The 19692-nt window shown below is 49.5% G+C and overlaps 1 protein-coding gene across 1 annotated transcript; it reads left to right on the top strand.

Annotated features, from left to right (window-relative positions):
- Window positions 1-237: 237 nt before the first annotated feature.
- Window positions 238-19692, top strand: TRIT1 (tRNA isopentenyltransferase 1). The gene is made up of 11 exons (XM_054999868.1): window positions 238-420; window positions 6698-6840; window positions 7990-8086; window positions 9052-9206; window positions 11056-11198; window positions 11668-11779; window positions 12619-12731; window positions 13114-13191; window positions 15068-15177; window positions 16848-16965; window positions 18356-19692. The coding sequence occupies exons 1-11, from the start codon at window positions 286-288 to the stop codon at window positions 18508-18510; spliced, it is 1359 nt and encodes a 452-aa protein (XP_054855843.1). The 5' UTR covers window positions 238-285; the 3' UTR covers window positions 18511-19692.

Genomic DNA, 19692 nt, shown 5'->3' with positions numbered 1-19692 from the left:
TTTCCTCGAAACAATGCTCCAAAGAACATCGTGCCTCTGAGCACGTGTGCAGCGTCTTCCCTCTTTGCAGTCTAAAGAAAACTGCAGAAGCGCCTCTGGGCATGTGCAAAGTACTTCCTCGAACAGACTCGCATGCTCTGGCCCAGCCGGCCGAAAGACAGAACCGCTCGGCTCGATCCGGCCCCGCCGCCCTCCGGCGCTCCGCCTCTTCCCTTCCTCTTCCCGGGTCGGCGGCGCACAGAGGCGCTGCTCGCCTGCGCAACTCCCTCCTGGCCCAGGCCGGCCATGGCGGCGGCGGCTGCGGCGCGGCAGCTGCCTCTGGTGGTGATCCTGGGGGCGACGGGCACCGGCAAGTCCCGGCTGGCGCTGCAGCTCGGCCTCCGGCTTGGCGGCGAGATCATCAGCGCGGACTCCATGCAGGTAGGGACGGTGCACGCTCGCCCGCAGCAGAGGGTGTCTCTGAGCACATGCAAAGCGCTGTACGGCCTTGCGGGGGCGGCACGGAACTTAGACTCGTTGCTTCTGCTGCTAGGAGAGGGCGAGCTCATGTGGAGCGCTCCGACCTGGTGCCAACCGCGGACGCTTTGCGCAGGCTTGGAAACTCTGGAACTCAACTCTCAGGCTGGCACGAGGAGAGTGCAAGCGGCCCTAAAAAACGGAGGGCTGGTAACTTTGGTGGCTCTTTGCAGGGCTGGGAAGCCGCAGTAACAACCGGGAGCGAGGGGTCCGGTCGGTTCCTGTCCTTTTCGTACCGGTTCCGTTGTTCTAGTTTGTGCAGAGAGCGCAAAGCTCGGGGAATGGCTCCGCTCCACAGGAGAGGTTCCCTGTTTTCCTGGTGTTGCCCTTTCCCTGGTCTCAGGCGGGTCCTTTGCAACTCCAGTAATCCAGTGTCCTAAATCTACCACCAGGAAGCTCCATTGGGTGAGTTAGAATATGATGTGTGTGTGTTTGTGAGAGAAAGACGTTCCATCATCCCCCATCTCCACGCCATTCATCGCATTACCGCCCCCCCCCCCGGTTAATTCCCCCCCCCTCGAAATCTGAAAGCCCAGCCGCTTTAGTCTGTCTTGGTAGAGAAGGTGCCCCAACTTCTTTGTTGCCCCTTTCGGTTCTATGATATCCTTTCTGGAGAGACAGTGTGATCAGAAAGGCACACAGTATTCCAAATGCAACTGTACCACTGATTTACACAGGGGCAATGCCATTGGAGCTGTTTTGTTTCAGCCCCTTCCTTATTGATGTCTGATAGGGAATTTGGCATGTTCACCACTGCTGCCTCCCCCATGGAGCTGCGTGCATTTGATCCCAGTTCTCCGCTATGATTGGGTCGCTGCCAAACAGCTGTGGTCAAATGGCTGAAAGTGAACAAATTGAAACTGAACCCAGACAAGATGGAAGTGTTGCTACCTGGGAAGGCAGAGATCTTGAAGGACATTAGATCCAGAGGAGGTAGCTGTGTTAGTCTGTAGTAGCAAAATAAAAAAGAGTCCAGTAGCACCTTTAAGACTAACCAATTTTATTGTAGCATAAGCTTTCGAGAATCACGTTCTCTTCGTCACGTTCTCTTCGTCAGACGAAGAGAACGTGATTCTCGAAAGCTTATGCTACAATAAAATTGGTTAGTCTTAAAGATGCTACTGGACTCTTTTATGAAGGATATTATACTCCCCGCTTTCGATGAAATTCGTCTGACCTGTGCGTTCAGTAAAGAGTCTAGGGGTTACACTGGATCCAGCACCACAGCTAGAAAAGCAAGTCAGCGGCTGCAAAAAATGCTTTCTACAACCTCAGTCTAGTCTGGAAGATGCCCCCCCCCCCCAACACAACTCAACACGGCCGAACTGGCCACCTCCATGCCATGGTAACATCAACATTACTAGTGTAATGTGCTGCCTCCCTTGTAAATTAACTCAGAGCTTGGTTATTATTGGGAGCTAGGAACAGCTCCCATTCTGCCGTCGCTCCACTGGCTACCTGTCACTTACCAAGCTCAGTTCAACGTATTGGCAATCACATACAAAGCTCTTTACAGCCTTGGTCCAGCATATCTACGGGACCGCCTCTCTTAAGTTCCACAAATGCAGTTTCACTCTATGAACAGGGCCTTCTGCAGGTGCCACCTTGCGCATAGGCAAAATCAAACGCTGCCTGTACGTCGTGTGCATTCTCTGTGCTGGCACCCACCTTATAGAACGGCCTACTTGGAGAGGTCTTTCTTTTCTCTTGGTGTTGTTGTGCAACTGGGAAAAGCCCCACCGCACACACACACCAATTCCACTCACAGGCCACCTGATTTGCACTTTACTGTTTAAACCAGTATGGAAAGTGTATGAGTTTAAAGGGCAAAATGTACCTAATTCTGCTGCTAATGGAAGATGCACATTTCAGTAAATCAGCACAGAAGCAGCAGTCTGACAGTAGCAGAGTGTGTGTGTGAGTGTGAGGGGGGGGGGACTTCTGTGTGGTGTTGTAGGGAAACCACCACTCCAACATCTGTACGTGCTCTTCCCAGCTGACAGCCCCCTTTGTTCGTTTTGATTCTTTTAGTACCCATTTTTTAAAGCAAGGATGGGCTTGGACATTACTTCGGCTCTTCCCTCCAGACATTTAAGGAATGTGTGTGGTGTGGAGTTTTGCTGAGAGTGGACCAGTTTGGAAATCCACATGAGCTAAAAGAGGGAACTCCTTGTGGGGGTCAATTCTGACCTGCATAGGCACCTGGCAGGGGTGCTCCAGCATTTACTGCAGCACTGGGCATGGGCTAGGGCTCTACAGGAGATCAGCAGGGCCTCTGGCCAGCAGAGTTTACAGTCTCTGTTCAAGAGGAAAGAAGTGGGGGTTGTGGGAGCAGCTAGGATGCAGTGCTTTGTTTCTTGAAGTTCTGGTAACTGAAGCACGTTCTCCCTCTCCCGTTTGAAATTTGAGGCTTGCATTACTTTTACATTTAAGAATTTGTAAGGGTAGGCATTGTACAGCCTTGGAGGAAGCTGCCTGTTGTCTCTCTGCCTGAATTTGAGTGTACCTTCTGGATAGGAAGCAAGTGCAGAGCAACAACTCTTGTAGAATCCCAACAGACAGCCACTCCTGAAAGTAAGTAATTTTCCCTGCGTTTCTGCAATCGGGCATGATTAAATAATGCAATCAAAGCCCATCCCAGATGGCAAGGCCAGAGCAGCAAGATGTGTGGAGTTGCAACGGGTAAACTTTTGTGTGAGTGAGCACATCAGCTCACAGGAGTCCTGAAAATCTCACAGCACCCAAACAGACTTATCAGCAGAAGTGGAAGGCCAGCTGCTGATAAGGAAGGGGAGTCGAATGAAGACAGACAGTTCAGAAAAAGGCCTGGCCTTCCCTTCAATTCACTCTCTTCTGGTTTGATTTAGGTTTGTGCCCTGATCCTCTGAGAGTGGGTAGGATGGACAATATAAGAAATCAAGCTTGTATGGGCCCCTGAGATTGCTAAGCATATCCCCCCTCCTCCACCAGTCTTGAATCCTAAAGAGGACACAGTCCTGCTCTCAGCAATAAAATCCACTTTCTGAACAAAAAGACTGCCTTTAATGAATTGCACACTAGGGCAGTTTCCTCAGCGAGCAAGCAGCAGGACTAGAGACGCTTCCTCTGACCCCTGCTTGTCTGTAGGGCCCTTTCAGAAGGGCCTAGCAGATGTTCTCAGCAGCAGCCAGGCCTTTTGTGCCAGGGTGGTGCCAGGGGCCTGTGGACAGACAGCACTGAAGAGATTTGTGTTGGCAAGAATGAATGATGGGGCTCAGGCGAGGAGGGTGCACCGCAGTCGAACAATGGGCCCTCTTTTGAAAAGCTGGAAGGGGGATCTTGTCTGCTTTTGGTCACAGGGCAGGGCAAGGGGACAGGACAACAGTTAAGAAAGAGAAGTGCTTGCTTCTGCTTGCACGGATGGGGTCCGTTCAGGACAATGCTGGACACAGAATGTGAAATGAAGTGGCATTTCTCCTCTTCCTCCCAAAGTCCTGGTGCTTCACATGCAACATGGGTGCCTGCTGTTTAAGGGGACTGTATGCTATGATGGACCTCTTTAATTTTGCCTGTATTCAAGCGTTTGGGGGGAGATTTATTGCATCTTCTGCCTCCCAAGTTACCACTCCCCATGCACATTTCTTCCAATATATGGTATTGAAAAGTGCCGTCAAGTTGCAGCTGACTTACGGCAAACCCTGGTCGGGTTTTCAAAGCAAGAGATGAGCAGAGGTGGCTTGCCATTGCTTGCCCCTGCATAGCCACCCTGGACTTCCTTGGTGGTCTCCCATCCAAGTACTAACCGGGGCCAACCCAGCTTAGCTTATGAGATCTGATGAGATCGGGCTAGCCTCGGCCATCCCGATCAGGGCAACCCTTGCCCATACAAATTGTAAAATAAAATTTCAAATAAATTTAACATTGAGGGGGGTACAAGACTTCAGTGTCAAGTAATATAACTTCTGGAGCGCTCTAATATTTATCCATTTGAAATAAATTGTGGTGGGTATTCTTAGTTACCATGTACAAGTCTTTATGGGACTGATGGTGGAATCTTGCTGAAGTCAATCCTGGGGAGTCCATCAGGTTGTATGCAGTGGTTTTTATCGAGGGGGGGGTGAGTGTAAAGGCATTTTAAATGACCCCTGTGCTAGGAGGGAGATGTGGGTTCCCCGGGGCCACCTGTGCAGCCATCCTCTGCAATCGGGCATGATTCTCTTTTCTGATTCACTCGTATTTTCTTCTTGTAGTGGGGTCCTTATCCCCTGCCCTGCTGGGGTGAAGCTGCTGTTGTGGCAAAATTGTTTAAAGGGACCACGTGGACCAGTGGAGCCAATAGGCAGGGCCTAATATCTGCTGCCCTCTGAGCTGCAGCAGATACTGCCCAGGCTTTCTGGGAGGTGTCTGGAGCTGGGCTGTCCCCTGGCCCTCCCATCATCACCTTGGCAGCATTTACATCCCCCTCTTTCCTTTAGGGCATCTCAAAGAGGGATTTTCTGGGGTAGTAAGGGTGAAAGAGAGAGAGACTCAGGAGAGAAATAGTGAAGAGTCCAGTAGCCCCTTTAAGGCTAACCAACTTTATTGTAAAGCTTTCAAGAACCACAGCTCTCTTCATCAGGTGCAGATGCATCTGACAAAGAGAGCTGTGGTTCTCAAAAGCTTTATAATAAAGTTGATTAGTCTTAAAGGTGCTACTGGACTCTTTGCTATTTTGCAACTGCAGATTAACATGGCCAACTCCTCTGGATCAGGAGAGAAAGGTTCTCCGATTGAATTAAATAATCTTGACAGGTGGGTGAGAAGGGTATTCAAAATGATTCATTGCGAGGGGCTTCTCTACCAAACTTGAGCTGCAGCTAGGAAACACCACTCCGGAGTGAGCATCATAAAGCAAAGTTCTCTGGTCTCTCCCCACCTCCATTATCCTTCATGCTTGAACCCCCTCTGCTTTTTTGTGCCTGAACTGCTTGCTGATTTCCTTGCCTGGGTAACTGGCATAAATAGTGGCTTTGCACCTAAGCCTGCTGTCTGGGGTTCTATTCTAGGCCTGTAATCTGCTTCTAGAAGATAAAGCTTTTCCTGAAAGGCCCTTAGGCCATTGCTGTGGCTCACCTCTCCCTTTCTTGTTCTTCCGTGCTTGACCTGCCGAGACGTGTTCCTTCCCAATGTCAGTGGGAACGTCTTTCACAATTTATTTCTAATCTTGGCAGTGGGGCATAAGGCATGCCTAGGAATTCCATCCTGCGACCCAAGTCACACTCCCATACCCAAACCATATGGTTTGGTTGTGGTAGGTCAGAGGTAACCCAAATGCACTCTGTTCCTGCTCAGGATATCTCTGTTCTTGGTGATTGCTTTGTATATTTTGGAGCTCGGTCTGGGGATGAGCAACTCCCAAGGCTGAACAGAGTGAAGTTCAGTTAATCTCTGCATGTGGCATAAAAAGGAGATGGGTTGAGCTTTGACGTTTCTCTGAGGCTCGTTCATGTAGCTATGGCTCAGTCGTGACCTCTGGGGGACTCTGCCCATGCTTCACTGAGCTCTGTTCGGATATGCCCATGGAGCCAGTCAAACAATGTTGCCTGCGTGCGGAATGCTTGTTCTTAAAGAGAATTGGGTGACCCTGGGCAGGCTGTGTGCTTCTGAGCACTGGGTCATTGGGACATGTTACAACCGTCACACGCAATGAAGTCTTACAACTGGTGCCTGGATTGTATCCAACGTTGTGCGGTTCCCTCCAGCGCTGGCAGAGAATGTCAGCGGGCAGGACGAACCAGTGTGGAAGGAGATGGGGGGGCATTTAATTCTCTTCCCTCATGCTCTTATTCCACCCAAAACCACCGCCTTGGAGCTCCTGGTACTCCCCATGGTGTGTGTGCGCGCGCACACATGCACAATTTTTTTAAAAAAAGCAAACTTGGAGGAAATAATGCACTCTCACTAAATAGTTCTTTCCACTCTGAAGTTCTGTGTCTGGGCAGTACCGTTGCATACGGCAGATACAAAAAACCCTCTCTTTATGGAAATCTCTTTCCATAAAAAAAACCCTCCTCTCCCCAGCACTGCTTTTGTTTTTTTATAGAGGAAGACTCCGTTATGTGCGCTGCCATTTGCAGTCAGGAGTGGCATAGCCTGGATATAGCCATGCCACCTGGTGGGAACGAGTCTCATGCCGAAATCTCTCTCTGTCTGCCTGTTTCAGATATACCAAGGACTGGACATAATCACCAACAAAGCTTCCCCAGAGGAGCAGGCGCTGTGCAAGCATCACATGATCAGTTTTGTGGACCCCTTGGTGACCAACTACACCGTGGTGGACTTCCGGAACAAAGCCACGTCCCTCATATCCTTTCCTTGCAAGGTGTTCTCTCCCCCACTTTTGTGCGAGTGTCGTGTCAGTGGTGTGGCACAGAAGAGAAGAGAGAAGGTGCTCAGGCTCCATTCAGGGGCTTGCTAAGCATTTGTCAGGCAAGCAGAGGTGGTGAAAATAACTTGGGGATTGGTTATAATGGAGCCAGAATCTGAAAGCTGGAAAATCTTGTCTTAGTTATGCCTGAAATCTCTAGGACATTTCCCAGTTTTTCATCCATCTAGCAGATGTAGGCAGCATGTAGGGCTATGCACCAACTTGTAGACTTTTTTTTTGCCATCAAGTTGCAGCTGACTTATGGCAACCACGTAGGGTTTTCAAGGCAAGAGATGTTTGGAGTGGTTTGCCATTGCCTGCGTCTGCGTATCGATCCTGGACTTCCTTGGTGGTCTCCCATCCAAGTACTAAGCTGACCCTGCTTAGCTCCTGAGATCTGACAAGACTGGGCTAGCCTAGACCATCCAGGTCAGACTTCCGTTAGAATTCTGTAAATCAGAACTAAGGTTTCTAGCCTTCATTGACTTTCAAGGGGAAATTTGAAAAAGGGAAGGGATTGGAAACAAACCTGGAACCTTCTTTATTCCCTTCCAAAATTTTGTGGATTTGTTCAGCATTTGGCTTGTATTTTGGAATAAAAGTTTCTGGACAGCAACACTGCAGGACAGTAATATTCTTATTGTAGGGCAGGCGAGTGTCCTCTTAATAAAAGCATGCATGCACATGTCCTATGAATCTCTGGCTTCAGGTGACAGTTGCTATTACTCCAGCCCTAGTGATGAAGTCCCTACATGCATGTCCACTTGAGTCATAGCATTTGGCAATACAGAGGTTGGCTGTCTAGCACCAGCAAGGACTGTAGGCATCTAAGAAAGGGAAGGGAGAGTATAGGCAGAGAAGGAGGGTACTGTTTGACCCTGGGTCCACATGGTACCCCCAGTTGCCTCTTTGGAAAAAGGGAAGGAATGACTGTGTTCTTGAAGATGGTGTGCAGGTTTTATGACACCAGTTCTTGGCATCTGTTTTTGGTGGCACCTACCCATAACTAGGAGAGCTGCATTTTCCTAATCAACATAGAGTTACTGTTACACATGCAATTTTTGTTTGCGTTCCTCAACGGCACACATCCAAGATCTCTTTTCCTGCAAGAAGATCCCAATTGTGGTTGGGGGAACCAACTATTACATAGAATCTCTGCTCTGGAAGGTCCTCATTAACCCAGAGGTAAGACCACCCTGCCCCACCCCAGCCCTGTACTGACTTTTGGGGAGAAGTTGCATTTGGGCCCATAGGTGCTTTTTCAAGTAGAGGAAGGATGTCTGCTGGCCTGGAAGGAGAGAGACCCAGCACCAGACTCCTTCGGTGCTGTAGTGGAAAGCCTGGCTGAGTGGTATATCCGAGGCAGGGAAGGATTTCTTCGAGATTCCGTTGATCCTCAAGGTGCTGGCCTGCTCCAGGGTTGCTGTGCCTGTGTCAGTCACCCAGAGCCTCAAAGGATCTTCCTGCCATGCTCTTGTTTTCTGCTCAAAGGATCTGAAATGGGGTGGGGAAGGGTGTCAATAGGCAGCCTGTTGAGTAGGAGCATTTTTGTCCCTCTGCATTTTTTTTTAACTCCTACCCCTCCAAAAACAGCTACTTACCTGGGCCTCCTCAGTTTCTATAGATCTTGAGACTCTTGCAGAATTTCAGCATAACTGCAACATTCAAACGCTGCAGCTCTTTGCCTCAAAACACTTGTTTGCCCTGGAGCCTCCCTTCATCTCACACACAGGCCTCCGAGCACAAACAAATCCATGCGTTAAACAAAACTTCATTGCCAGATTTACTTTGCATAATATCTTCTGGTTACTGATGGGAGACTTTGTTCTTTGCAACGGAGGGCTGTCACCAGCTTTGCCCCGCTCGTTCCTGAAAGAGTGCAGGCTTTCAAATTAAATCTGGGTAAGCCCAGTGTAGTGAGAATAAATCTGTAACTCCTTGTGCTAAATGTATTTTTGCATTCAAGGGCCCTGTTGAGCTTCTGTCCAGCTTCCTTCCCTTCAGCAGGACCTCATGGGGCTGAACGGTACTTCTGCTCTGCTAAGAAGTAGAAAGCAAGCTTAGAGGTTCACCTGCACTAATGTGGTTTATGAAGTTTTTGTAGTCAGAGGGAGATTTTAGATATCACTCCCAAAAAAAATCACCTGCAGGAGAAGACCAGGACTCCAAGTCCAGCAGGAGGAACATCTGATCGGAAAGTCGAATTGGAGAAGCTGGATGGCCCAGAGCTCCATCGCCGCCTGACCCAGGTGGACCCCGAGATGGCAGGCAAACTGCATCCCCACGATAAGCGGAAGGTAGCCAGGTGAGTCTTCCTGGCCAGGAGCTCAGCTACAAGGCAGACTTGCAGTCACCACCACTGCATTCATCAGGGAGCAAGACTGACTTGCGGACAGCTAGATGTAATCTCACATCCCAAGTGTTCTTTGAGACTGTGATGCTCTGGATTAGGCCAAAGGCGCTGTTTTGCATGTTTGCAGCAGTACCTAGCGGGCTGCCTCCGGGAATCTCATAAGCTGAGCATGAAGACAGCAGTCCCTTGCCAGCGTCTGATGTTCAGAGGTGTACTGCCTCTAAATATGTTGGTTCTATTCAGTTTCCAGCTCTTGCTGGATCTTTCCTCCGTGGATGTGTGTAGTCTATATTTGAATTCATAGCTTCATAATTCTAAACTGTGAGAACACCCCCCTTCCCCCCCACACACACTTCTTTGTGGGGGGTTACCAAAGGAAGAGAGAGAGAAGCACTCTGCCGGTGCTCAGAGGTGCTTTCTTCTTTACATGGGCTTTGTAAGCTCCGGGACTGAGCCTTGCAGAGAATCTAGACGGTGTGCAACAGGCCTGCCAATGTTTAGGAGAAACAGCTGAGCATGTGCCCCCTCCCTTGTTCTCTTGGAGTTGCCTGACTTTAGCTTGATCATTGGGGAGGGTGGTACAGTTCTCTCCTGACCTAGTTTAAGAACCTCCCCTGCAGGGCTTCGAGGGAGCTGCGCCTACTCTTGCCCCCGAGGTGAACTGCACTCCAGTGTGAAGGTTCACGCCCCATAAAGCAGCAACAGCTCCCGGATCCTCAGCTCCTGGGCTGGGCTTGGTGGCCCAAGGATGCTTTTCCTCTGGTTGCTGTGAGACAAAGTCGCTGCACCGGCTGAGCAGCATAGTTCGGCAGTGTGGGAAACAGAGCTGCAGCGTGTCTGGACTTGATGCCTGGCCCAGACTTTCCCAGCCCAGCCCTCCCCAGGGGCAGGTGGAGAGACACACGCCCTGTTCACATGGATTGGACAAGTGTTTAGGAGGGGGCTGGACCACAGTCAGCCTCTTCAGCCCCAGTAATTCTTGGAGGTCTGGTTGCTGGTGGTTGGAGGAGTGGTCCTTTCTGCCTTCCAATTCAACAATAGAAGGCTGGGCTTGGTTTAGGGCCTGCTTTCCCATCCAGAATGCTGGAGAACTCAGGGGCTGGTGTGACTGCTATGCATGTTAAGTGGGGAACCTCGGAAGAGGGTGCACCTTGCTGGCACAGGCAGTATTAGGCTGCTGAGCCACTGGAAACTGTTTCCCTGTGGGTGGCTTCCAGTGTCCCACACAGTTCAGTGGCACCGCTATTCCCTCTGCGTTCCTTGCTTTATGAGAGTGTGGGTTTTTTAAGGTGAGAAGTATTGCATGAAAACATTTGTGCTGGGAGCATGCCAGTCCTCCGGTGGCTATTTTTGTGCTTCTTAGGGCCCCAAAACATACAGTAGTAATCAGAACCGTTGTTATGGCTGGCATCTGTGATCTCCCTACTCTTGTGTCATGGTTGTTGCCCAAAGAGAGAGGAAGCAAGTTTGTCTGCTGCAGAGACCAGGCAGATCATTCCAGCACGCCCCTTGTGTGGCTTCCTGGGTGTTTGGGATGAAGAGCCGTAAAACTGCCACACTTGGTGGTTCTCAGCAGTTAGCAAGATCCGGGGCACCCAAAGGAGATACGCCCCAAAGATCTTTGGTACAACATGGGCCCTTCTTTTACTCACTGATGCTGATTTTTCTTTCAGTCCTTTTGGTGCTCCTTTACCCACAGGCAACTGTGCTTGTGTGCCAACTCCCCTCCCATTTTTATGCTTGAAAGACTTTTTAAAAGGCTGTGCCCCTAAAACTGCTCACCTGTCTTTCTCATTTGCAGGAGTTTGCAAGTGTATGAAGAAACGGGCTTCACCCACAGCGAGCTGCTGCAGAAGCAGCAGCAGGAGGAAGGCGGGGGCCCATTGGGGGGGGGCCTGAAGTATCCCAACCCTTGCATCTTATGGCTTTATGCAGAACAGGCAGGTAAAAACGAGGGAGGGGTGGAAATGGCTACCCTCACCCCCAGCCTTCCAGGGTGCCTCCATTACTTGCATAAATCACGCCCCCCCCCCCTTCTTGGGCTTGATGGTGAGGCCTTTTTAGTCATCGTTTTACCTTGATAATATCTGCTAAACTGGCTGGAGAAATATTGATGTTGCTGGCTCTCTTGAGAGAGCACTAGCAATGATGTGGGATGTTTCAAGGCTGGAAACGTACCTTCAGATTCCAGACTGTAGAACCCCAGATGCAGTAGAAGGAATTAAAAGGGAAATTTGGAAGGCTGCCCTTCCTGTTCTTTGTGGCAGGTTCCGACTGCCCAAAGGAGGCTCCCAAAGCAACAGGGGCCTGCCTCCTCCTGGCACAAGCACGGAAGGGTTTCCCGTTTGCTCCCGGTGCCTCTTTGCACCCTTCTGTCTGCCCCCCTTAACCTTCCATTCTCTGGTCTCCCTAGTTCTGGATGAGAGGCTCGATGCACGTGTGGACGCCATGCTGGCAGCTGGGCTGCTGGAGGAACTGCGAGATTTCCACCGGCGATACAACCAGGAGAAGATGGCGGAGAGCTGGTGAGTGGGCCCTCCCTTCCTTCCTCTTCCGTGGCCTGGCTGAAGGGCCTCCCAGGGATGGAGGGGAAGCTGGGAGCCTGTGATTGGCTTTGGGTAGTGCAGGGGGCTTCCTTTTGCACAGAGACTTCCTGCCCAAGAGAGACGCTACAGAGCGCTCCTTGCCCTGCCGTTGCATCTGCTCCCGATGGCCTTCCTTCACTACCCCAAACAAAAAATGCCAAAAGCACACAGTGTCACTGAAACAATGTCACCAATCTCTTTGGATTGTAAGGCGAAGCCTAAACCTAGATACAGCAATTCATTTGGCATTTTTTGTTTTGGTTATATTGCTCTGTGGTTCCCCTCTTTATTATTAATCTCTTGCACTGGCCAGGCAGGCCATCCCCCCTTGCCTTTCCCAATCCTACAATAGCACTTTTTTTCTTCTTTTCTTACTCTTTTGGAAATTAAAATTTTCCTGACATGGATGGGGAAGCCTAGGGGCAGTGTCGCTTGCCTGATTTCTATCTTGCAGAGGCTGCTGTGAAGACAACAGGGACAGTAAAAAAAAAAAAAGAGGGGGTGGAATCCTAATTTCCTAACTCCCGAATATTCCCTTCTAGCATTGTTAGTCCAGGGGAGGCAATCAGAGGAAGTAAAACGTGGCTATGGTAGGGGCAGCAGAGAATGTCAGGTCGCTGCCTGCTAACGTGCCTGTTCCTTCTCTACTGAAAGATTGCGGCTTGCTCGGAAAGGTTGAGGTGTGCAGACGGTGCCGTTTGTCCAGTGGATGGTGGTGTATTTGCACACATGCATGCCCACGTACTCTGACCCGCCTGCTTTGTGCTCCTTTATCTCAGCCAGGATTATCAGCATGGTATTTTCCAGTCCATCGGCTTCAAGGAATTTCACGAATTCCTGATCACGGAGGGCAAGTGCTCAGAGGAGCAGAGCACGCAGCTCTTAAACAAAGGTAAGAGCTGACTTGGGCCAGCAAGGGCTGCTCTGGGCATTTTTATTTGATAGTGAGAGGGAAAATAAGTAACAAAACATCCCTAGAGCTTTCACAGAACTGCGGGATTCTTTGAGGAAAGGCCCTGCTGGCATAAAAAAGCTAGATGGAATCTGCAGTGTAAATTCTGCTCCTGTAGCATCTTTGCTGAGGGTTCTTCCCGGGCACGCATCTCCTTCAAAACATTCTGCAGAATAAACACTGGCGTCTCTCAGCTTACCAGACCTTGTGACGTGCACCAGGGGCCTTTTCTTGCTTACGTGCTGTTGTTGTGTGATGCAAGATGCTCCCTGCATTCAGTGCTGACTTCTGCTGTTGTTCCCCTCCACCTCCATTATTTCAGGAATTGAGGCCCTGAAGTTGGTGACCAGGCGATACGCCCGCAAGCAGAACAAGTGGGTCAAGAACCGCTTCTTAAGACGTAAGTCCCTCTTCCCTGATTCCGAGGGAGGAGCGGGGAAGCGTATTTCTCTCCCCAGCTATGCTTGCTGAAGAAGATCCATTTTCTTTGCTCTTTTATCACTTCTCTTCCTTGTCTCCCCTGTTTTTTCTCAACACCATTCCAGCCAGAGTTTGCTCCGGAACTGGCTTGCTGCTAGAGCTCACCTTGAAAAATGTGCAGATGATAAAGATTGAAGTGCTTTTGAGCATGTGTGGAGTGCCTTTCCATCCCTACAGAGTAACAACCACCATCCTGGGCAGCAGGTGTAGCTTCCAGAGAGGTTTGGGCCTCAAGTCCAACATTTTCTCTGTTTGCTGCTCAGATCACTATGGTGTTTGGTTCTTCCCTTCCTGGGCCTGGAGACTAGAAAACACTTTGTGCATGCTCTGATTCAACAGGAGAAAGGGCAGGATGTGGCATTTGAACACAGGATTCAGATTTGCTAGGCATAGAAAGTTCTTATGTTTTAGCACAGAATCTGCCCAGCCTTGAATAAAGGGTTTCCTTAGCCCACCGAGCCCAATTCCTGCTCTCATGTGAAGCGGGCATGCCCCCTGTCACGACTCCTGCCTTTTCCCCAAGCCGGAGCCGAAAGGCCCAGCTGACAGCTGCCCTTCCAGATCCAATCGGCTCTTCCTTGGCTCGCTGCATGGATGGCTCTGGCCGTGAGCCAGCAGGACTTCCCTGCCATACTCTAAGCTTGGAGCAGAGCCAGGGCTGGCAGCTGGGAGCCCGGCACTTGCTGAAAGGTTCCTGGTGGGGTCAGGAAAAGGGCCAGGGTTGGAGGGGCGGGGGAAGCCGTGCAGAAACTTGAGAAGGGAGAAGACGAGGAGTTTGGAAGGGTTTGGGAGAGTCTTTTCGCAGGCCAGCTGTACGGCGCCCTGTGCTCACCTTTTGCCAAGCAGCCGACAGGTGTGCCTTGGGTTGGGTTTTTGTGGTCTGGGTAATAATCGGCATCACCTGCTCAGAGGTTGGCGTCTAACCCCTCTCAGGTGGCCCTTTGTCCCAACTGCTGTTGAACTTGGCTGGGCAGCTGGCAGGTGAGAGCAGCACTTGGCATAGGGCAGGCAGAAGGAAACACAAACGAGCTGGCTGTGTTCCTTGGAGGGGTCTGGTGGGGCTGGGTCTTCTGGTACTCATGGACAGGTCTTGCGGGCCTTGCAGTCCCTTCACATTCAGTGAAGCCTTTGGCAATCCTTGGTGCTTGGGGAAGGGGTTTTTAAACATTATCCAAGTGTCTAGATCTCAGTTTCTAGATCAACGTACCTTCCTGTGCTCCATTTTAAATGGAGAGTTCACGCATGTGCGATTCTGAGGTGGTCCTCATTTTGGGGCGTGGCCTCCATCATTGTGTGGAGGTCTTGCTGCTTTCTGGCCCCTGCCTAGATTGAGATCTCAGTTGAGATCTTCCAGATTCAGGGGCCAGCCGGGTGCCTCTGTTCCCCCCTCCTCTTTCGGCCTTTGCTTTGCTTCTTGAAAATATTCATAAATTGAACTGAGACTCAGAAGAACAGACTTACCTCAGAGTGACACTTAATATTTATTTTACTTCGTTTATACCCTGCCTGTCTTCCCAGTGAGGACCCAGAGCAGCTCACATCATTCTCCTCTCCTCCATTTTTTCCCTCACAACAACCATTCTGAGAGATCAGTTAGGCTGAGAGGGCGTGACTGGCCTAAGGTCACCCACTAAGCTTCCCTGGAAGAGTGGGAATTTGAACCTGGGTCTCCCAGATCCTTGTTAGACACTACAGCCCCGACACCACACTGTATCCATATCCATACTGTGCCTCCCCTGTGGAGGGGTGCAGGTTTGGGATTCTGCTGACCCCCCTGTGATTCCTTCTCTCTCCAGGCCCTGGACCCAACGCTCCCCTTGTATATGGCTTAGAAGTCTCTGATCTCTCTCAGTGGGAGAAGAAGGTGCTGGAGCCAGCTGTCCATATTGTGGATAGCTTTCTCCAGGTAGGTAACAAAGAGGTAGCTGGGTTTGAACAAACAAAGGAAGAAAAGGGGAGGAGTGACATTTTGCCACAGCAACACATGATTGTGAGCGTTTGGAACTTGCTGCTGGGGAATTTGGGGAGCTGACGGGAATAGAAGAGTGGCTTTATAGAGCTTGTAGGTTTGTGTGTCAGCTGTTTCATATGTCAGGAATGGCCTGAGAGAACTGTACATCTCCCAGAGAATACCTTTTGATGTCTGAAGGTGTGTATAGGCTGCATGTCCTTGAAGCAGGGGGTGACTGGGGGGAGGGTACAGATAGGGGATAGATCAGTTCTATGATAGAAACTCTAATTTGTAAAACAGTTGAGGGGAGCAGCATCTAGGACTGGCTGGGGCACTACTCCAGATGATGATGCTGGGTGACCAAGAGGGATTATGGGTGTGTGCAAGAGTGAACTTAAAGATGCAACAGCTCTCTGCCTAGGGTGAGTGCCTGGCACTGTCAGGGACTCAGGGTCTCTCTTTCTTTACGTGCACACACCACCTGCTATAACGACTGGCATTTTGCTAGTGTACATCTTGACTGTGTGCAAAGTGCATTTCTTTCACCACAAATGGGACACCAAAGTTTTTTTTAAAATTTATTTAAGAATTTATATGTTGCTGTTCTCCTGAGGAACCCAAATGGCTTACAGAAGTTTCTAAACTAAACAGTGTCATGTAAATAATGAAACAAAAGAAATGCATCCTGGGAGGATTCTGTTTCATTACACTAGCTTATCTATAGTGTCCCACTCCACCACCAGCTGCAAGCCACAATCTGCCTGTTTTGAGGCCTGCCTAAATACTCTGGAAGCCCATTCCATAGATCAGAAGCAGACCTCGAGAAAGTCCAAGCAGAAACTGTTCTCCCTGACAGAGATGAAAATACTAAACGTCCCTGATTTGATGTTTGGCGCTGCTTTGTGGATATACAGGGGCAGAATTGTCATGAAGGGCTTTTAAAGTTAACACTGGCACCTTAAATTGAGCATGGAAGCAAATCAGCTGCCAGTAAAATGGGGTACTGAGTTCGAAATGCCTGACACTTCCAACAGCATAGCTGATCTATTCTGCATCCATTGTAGCTTCCATGTTGTATTCAAGGGCAGATCCATCTACAGTGTATTATAGTAGTCCAGTCTTGAGGTTAACATAGTGTGGATTTGCATGGCTAGGTTGGCTGAGTCTGAAAAAGGTAGTTTTTGCCACCTCTTCTACTTGCTTTTCCAGTAGAAGGGCTGGTTCCAACATGACTCCGAAATTGTGTTGGGAGTTATAAAGCCACACCATCCAAAGTGGGCAGCACAACTCTCTGTAGAATCTCAACCCGCCTAACAAGCATCTCCTCCATCTTATCAGGATTCAGATTCAGCATGTGCTTCCTCAGCCCCTGGATCACAGCATCCAAGCACTGTCCTAACATGGAGACAGCTGCTTCTGGAGGCTTATTCAATGTGATGCATAGCTGAGCATCAACAGCGTTTTGCAGGACAGGAGGTACTGCTGGTAGGCCAGTTTGCGCTTTGGTAGAAATTCTGCACCAGAAAGAGGGATCTAGATAAAGGGAGAGGTGAGGTACCTGCTTGCTCTTTAAAGAATAGCAAAACAAGATAGTCTGAAGTCACCCCTTCTTGCTCCCTCCCAAGGGGCGGCAGCCACTGGTGGAGCCTATCAGGATGGAGCGCGAGCCGGATGAGAACAAGCGGAGAGCCCATGAGTGTGTGCTGTGTGAAAGAATCATCATTGGGGATCGAGAATGGAATGGTGAGGTAGCTAGTGGGAGTGAAAAAGCAATTTTTAAACAGGCAGGTTAGAAGCTGGGTGGGGGTTGAAGCCCACTGGACCCAGGTCTCCCAAACAAAGGCCTCGCCCTGCCTGGAGCCACACAGTCATTGTTTACAACTGGAATGTAGAAGCAGCCACTTGACAAGCTGGGTGAGGTCTGGAGCAAGCCCAGCTATAAGCAGCCATCTGTCGTTTTTCATCCTTTCTTCTCCCACCACTTCCCCTTCCCGCATGATGTAGCAGCAAAAGTTCTCTGTTCCCTGGCCAAAGCAGCCTGGAGAGTGTTCACTTTCTGCAGTCCCTCATGGACCTGCTTGCTCTCTTACTCAACATAGTCAGACCGCAAGAAACTAATCATTGGAGGGGGGGTATGGCTGGGAAGATGACTACAGGCTGCTTAGAACAGCAGGAGACTGACTAGATACCGACAGATCTAGTCTGGTCTCTCCTTTCTGCTCTGAAGATAACACTCCATAAAAACACCCTCTATGAATCAAGTGGAAGGAGAGCTCAATTTACTTCTAATGCAACAGTCAAGTTTTGAGATGGTGGGATGGAATGTATTGCTTCAAACTGCAGATCTCCGGAGCTCAATCTGAGATCTGCTTGGCTGTATTTTTGAATGACTCCCCCTTCTTTTAAAAATCCCCTTGCTGGTTGAAAACCAGCACTTAGGAATTGGGCTGGGCTAGAACCCTTTCCCCTCATGTGCTACGTTTTTCCTTCCAGGGATTTTTTTTTTACATGGGCAGCATTCTAAAGTGGCACTGTCCACTACCCTCCTACTTCACATTCTTGTCTGTATAAAGTGGGTAAAAGGCAGGTGTGCCTCTTCAGTCTGTAGTAGGATGGTGTTTGAATTTTGGGAACTGGAAAACAACCTTCCTGCAGGTGAAAAATTGGTGCATCAGTGAATGTGTGTGTATTGAATCCCATATGTGATCCGCTCTGCTAACTGACGTGGAATGCTCCATCCTCGTTCTGTTGCATGTTTAGGCCAGGGCACAATCCTGACTGTCCTTTGTTTTAATTGTGCAAATTTAATTGTGCAAATGATTTCCACAGCTGACATTCAGAGAGCTGTGATTTCATCCTAATTTTTTCCCCTTAATCTCTAACATCTACTCAGGGGTATGTGTGTGTGTTATATTAGATAGAAAACAGTATTATTTTTGCCCTCTTCTGGGCATGGAGCAAGGATCACTGGGGGGGGGGGGTGTTGGGGGGAGGTAGTTGTGAATTCCTTGCATTGTGCAGGGGGTTGGACTAGATGACCCTAGAGTTACCTTCCAACCCTATGATTCTGTGATTGAGATCTCCAAATGAATCTTCTGAATTGGTTCTGAATGATAACAATTTGTGTTGGCAGCTCACATAAAATCCAAGTCCCACCTTTTCCATCTGAGGAAATCATGGAAGTCACATTCTGACCCCCTTTCGGCAAAGTGCCAGAGCAGCAACATAGAGACTGGCAGAAACTGCAGAGTCATGTCAGCAGAGAACTTGGAAGCCTGCAAGACGTAGCCAGACCCTTGGTGGGAACTCCCAGTTCTTTTATGAGGTCAGATTTGGGCAGGACTCCACTTTCGCCATGCAAATCGTGTGGAGGCAGGAAGGAGGATTCCAGCCTGGAAATAACCAGATGCTTTGTCTCCACCAGGAATTCTCTGCCAAAAACCAAGCAAACACTGGTTTGAATATGTTGGTGCCAGTTTATCTTTTTAACTTGCATTTAAAAGACCGTCATTTTTGTATTGCAAAACCATTAACAGTGCCTTTGGACTCTGAGACTGCTGTGTCTCCAAGGGAAAGAAGCCAAGATGACCATCCTGGGACATACACAAAGATCACTGGAGTAAAGTAAACACTCACCATGGTGACAAAGGGCTGGAGCTTTGTATCTTCTGTTTGTATCTTCTGTTTCTAACAAATGGGCAACTGGTGGCCCAGGAGGGACATCTACCTTGCAGGGGACTTTCTTCTGGCCCCTCAAACTGCCCAATGGCATGTTGGGAGCATCCTCCCACCAGAAGGCTAAAGCATTGGTTAGCAGGGGGAACAGCTTGAGGGCCACTAAGCGGAGCAATGTGGGCCTCATCTTTCGAGGACTCTTAGTTAGATTCCAGTTTTTTGGAAACAGAGCCAGCATTCAACTTGGGGCCCTTAGAAGAAGACAGGGACCCAAATGTGGCTCTTGGGCTGGAAAGGTTGCCCACTCATGCCTTAATGTGTCATTTCTGTGCCACTTTGGGGCTGTTTCACGTGCCCTTGTGAGGTAAAACAGAGATACATCCATAGCAAAAAGCAACGTTAAGTGTCGTTTTGTATTTCCAAATGGCTGTATCTCGGTTCACCGTGAGGGTGTGCTTTTGTGGCGCAAGAAGAGTTATGGGGGAGATATCCCTTGTTTGGTCACCACCCCCACCCCACAAATCAATCACAGAAGCTCACCCCCTTGTCTAGGGGCTTTGAGGGGTCTCCGTGACAAACTAATTGTGTTACATGGCTGGAGCCTTTGTACAACAGGTGCCTTCTGTAGCTGTGCCTGGTTTCCCTTTGGCACCTCATTTCTAGCTACATGAAGGAACCCAGCATACCTCTCGGAGTTATCAGAGGATTTCAGCCTACATCTGAGTTTAGTTCTGGGTTGTTGGCAAGCATCACTGAACTGCGTGTCGATTAATAAAGGCCTGATCATTCCCCTGA

This window comes from Eublepharis macularius, chromosome 15, assembly GCF_028583425.1.
Source record: "Eublepharis macularius isolate TG4126 chromosome 15, MPM_Emac_v1.0, whole genome shotgun sequence".
Lineage (NCBI taxonomy): Eukaryota > Metazoa > Chordata > Lepidosauria > Squamata > Eublepharidae > Eublepharis > Eublepharis macularius.
This window is presented reverse-complemented; position numbering and strand designations above follow the sequence as displayed.

Excerpts from the sequence above, each read along its gene's own strand:
- TRIT1 (XM_054999868.1), top strand. The coding sequence starts at position 286 with ATGGCGGCGGCGGCTGCGGCGCGGCAGCTGCCTCTGGTGGTGATCCTG. Across the intron at positions 6,841-7,989 it reads AACAAAGCCACGTCCCTCAT|CCAAGATCTCTTTTCCTGCA; the intron begins ATCCTTTCCTTG and ends AACGGCACACAT. Across the intron at positions 12,732-13,113 it reads CACGCAGCTCTTAAACAAAG|GAATTGAGGCCCTGAAGTTG; the intron begins GTAAGAGCTGAC and ends CCATTATTTCAG.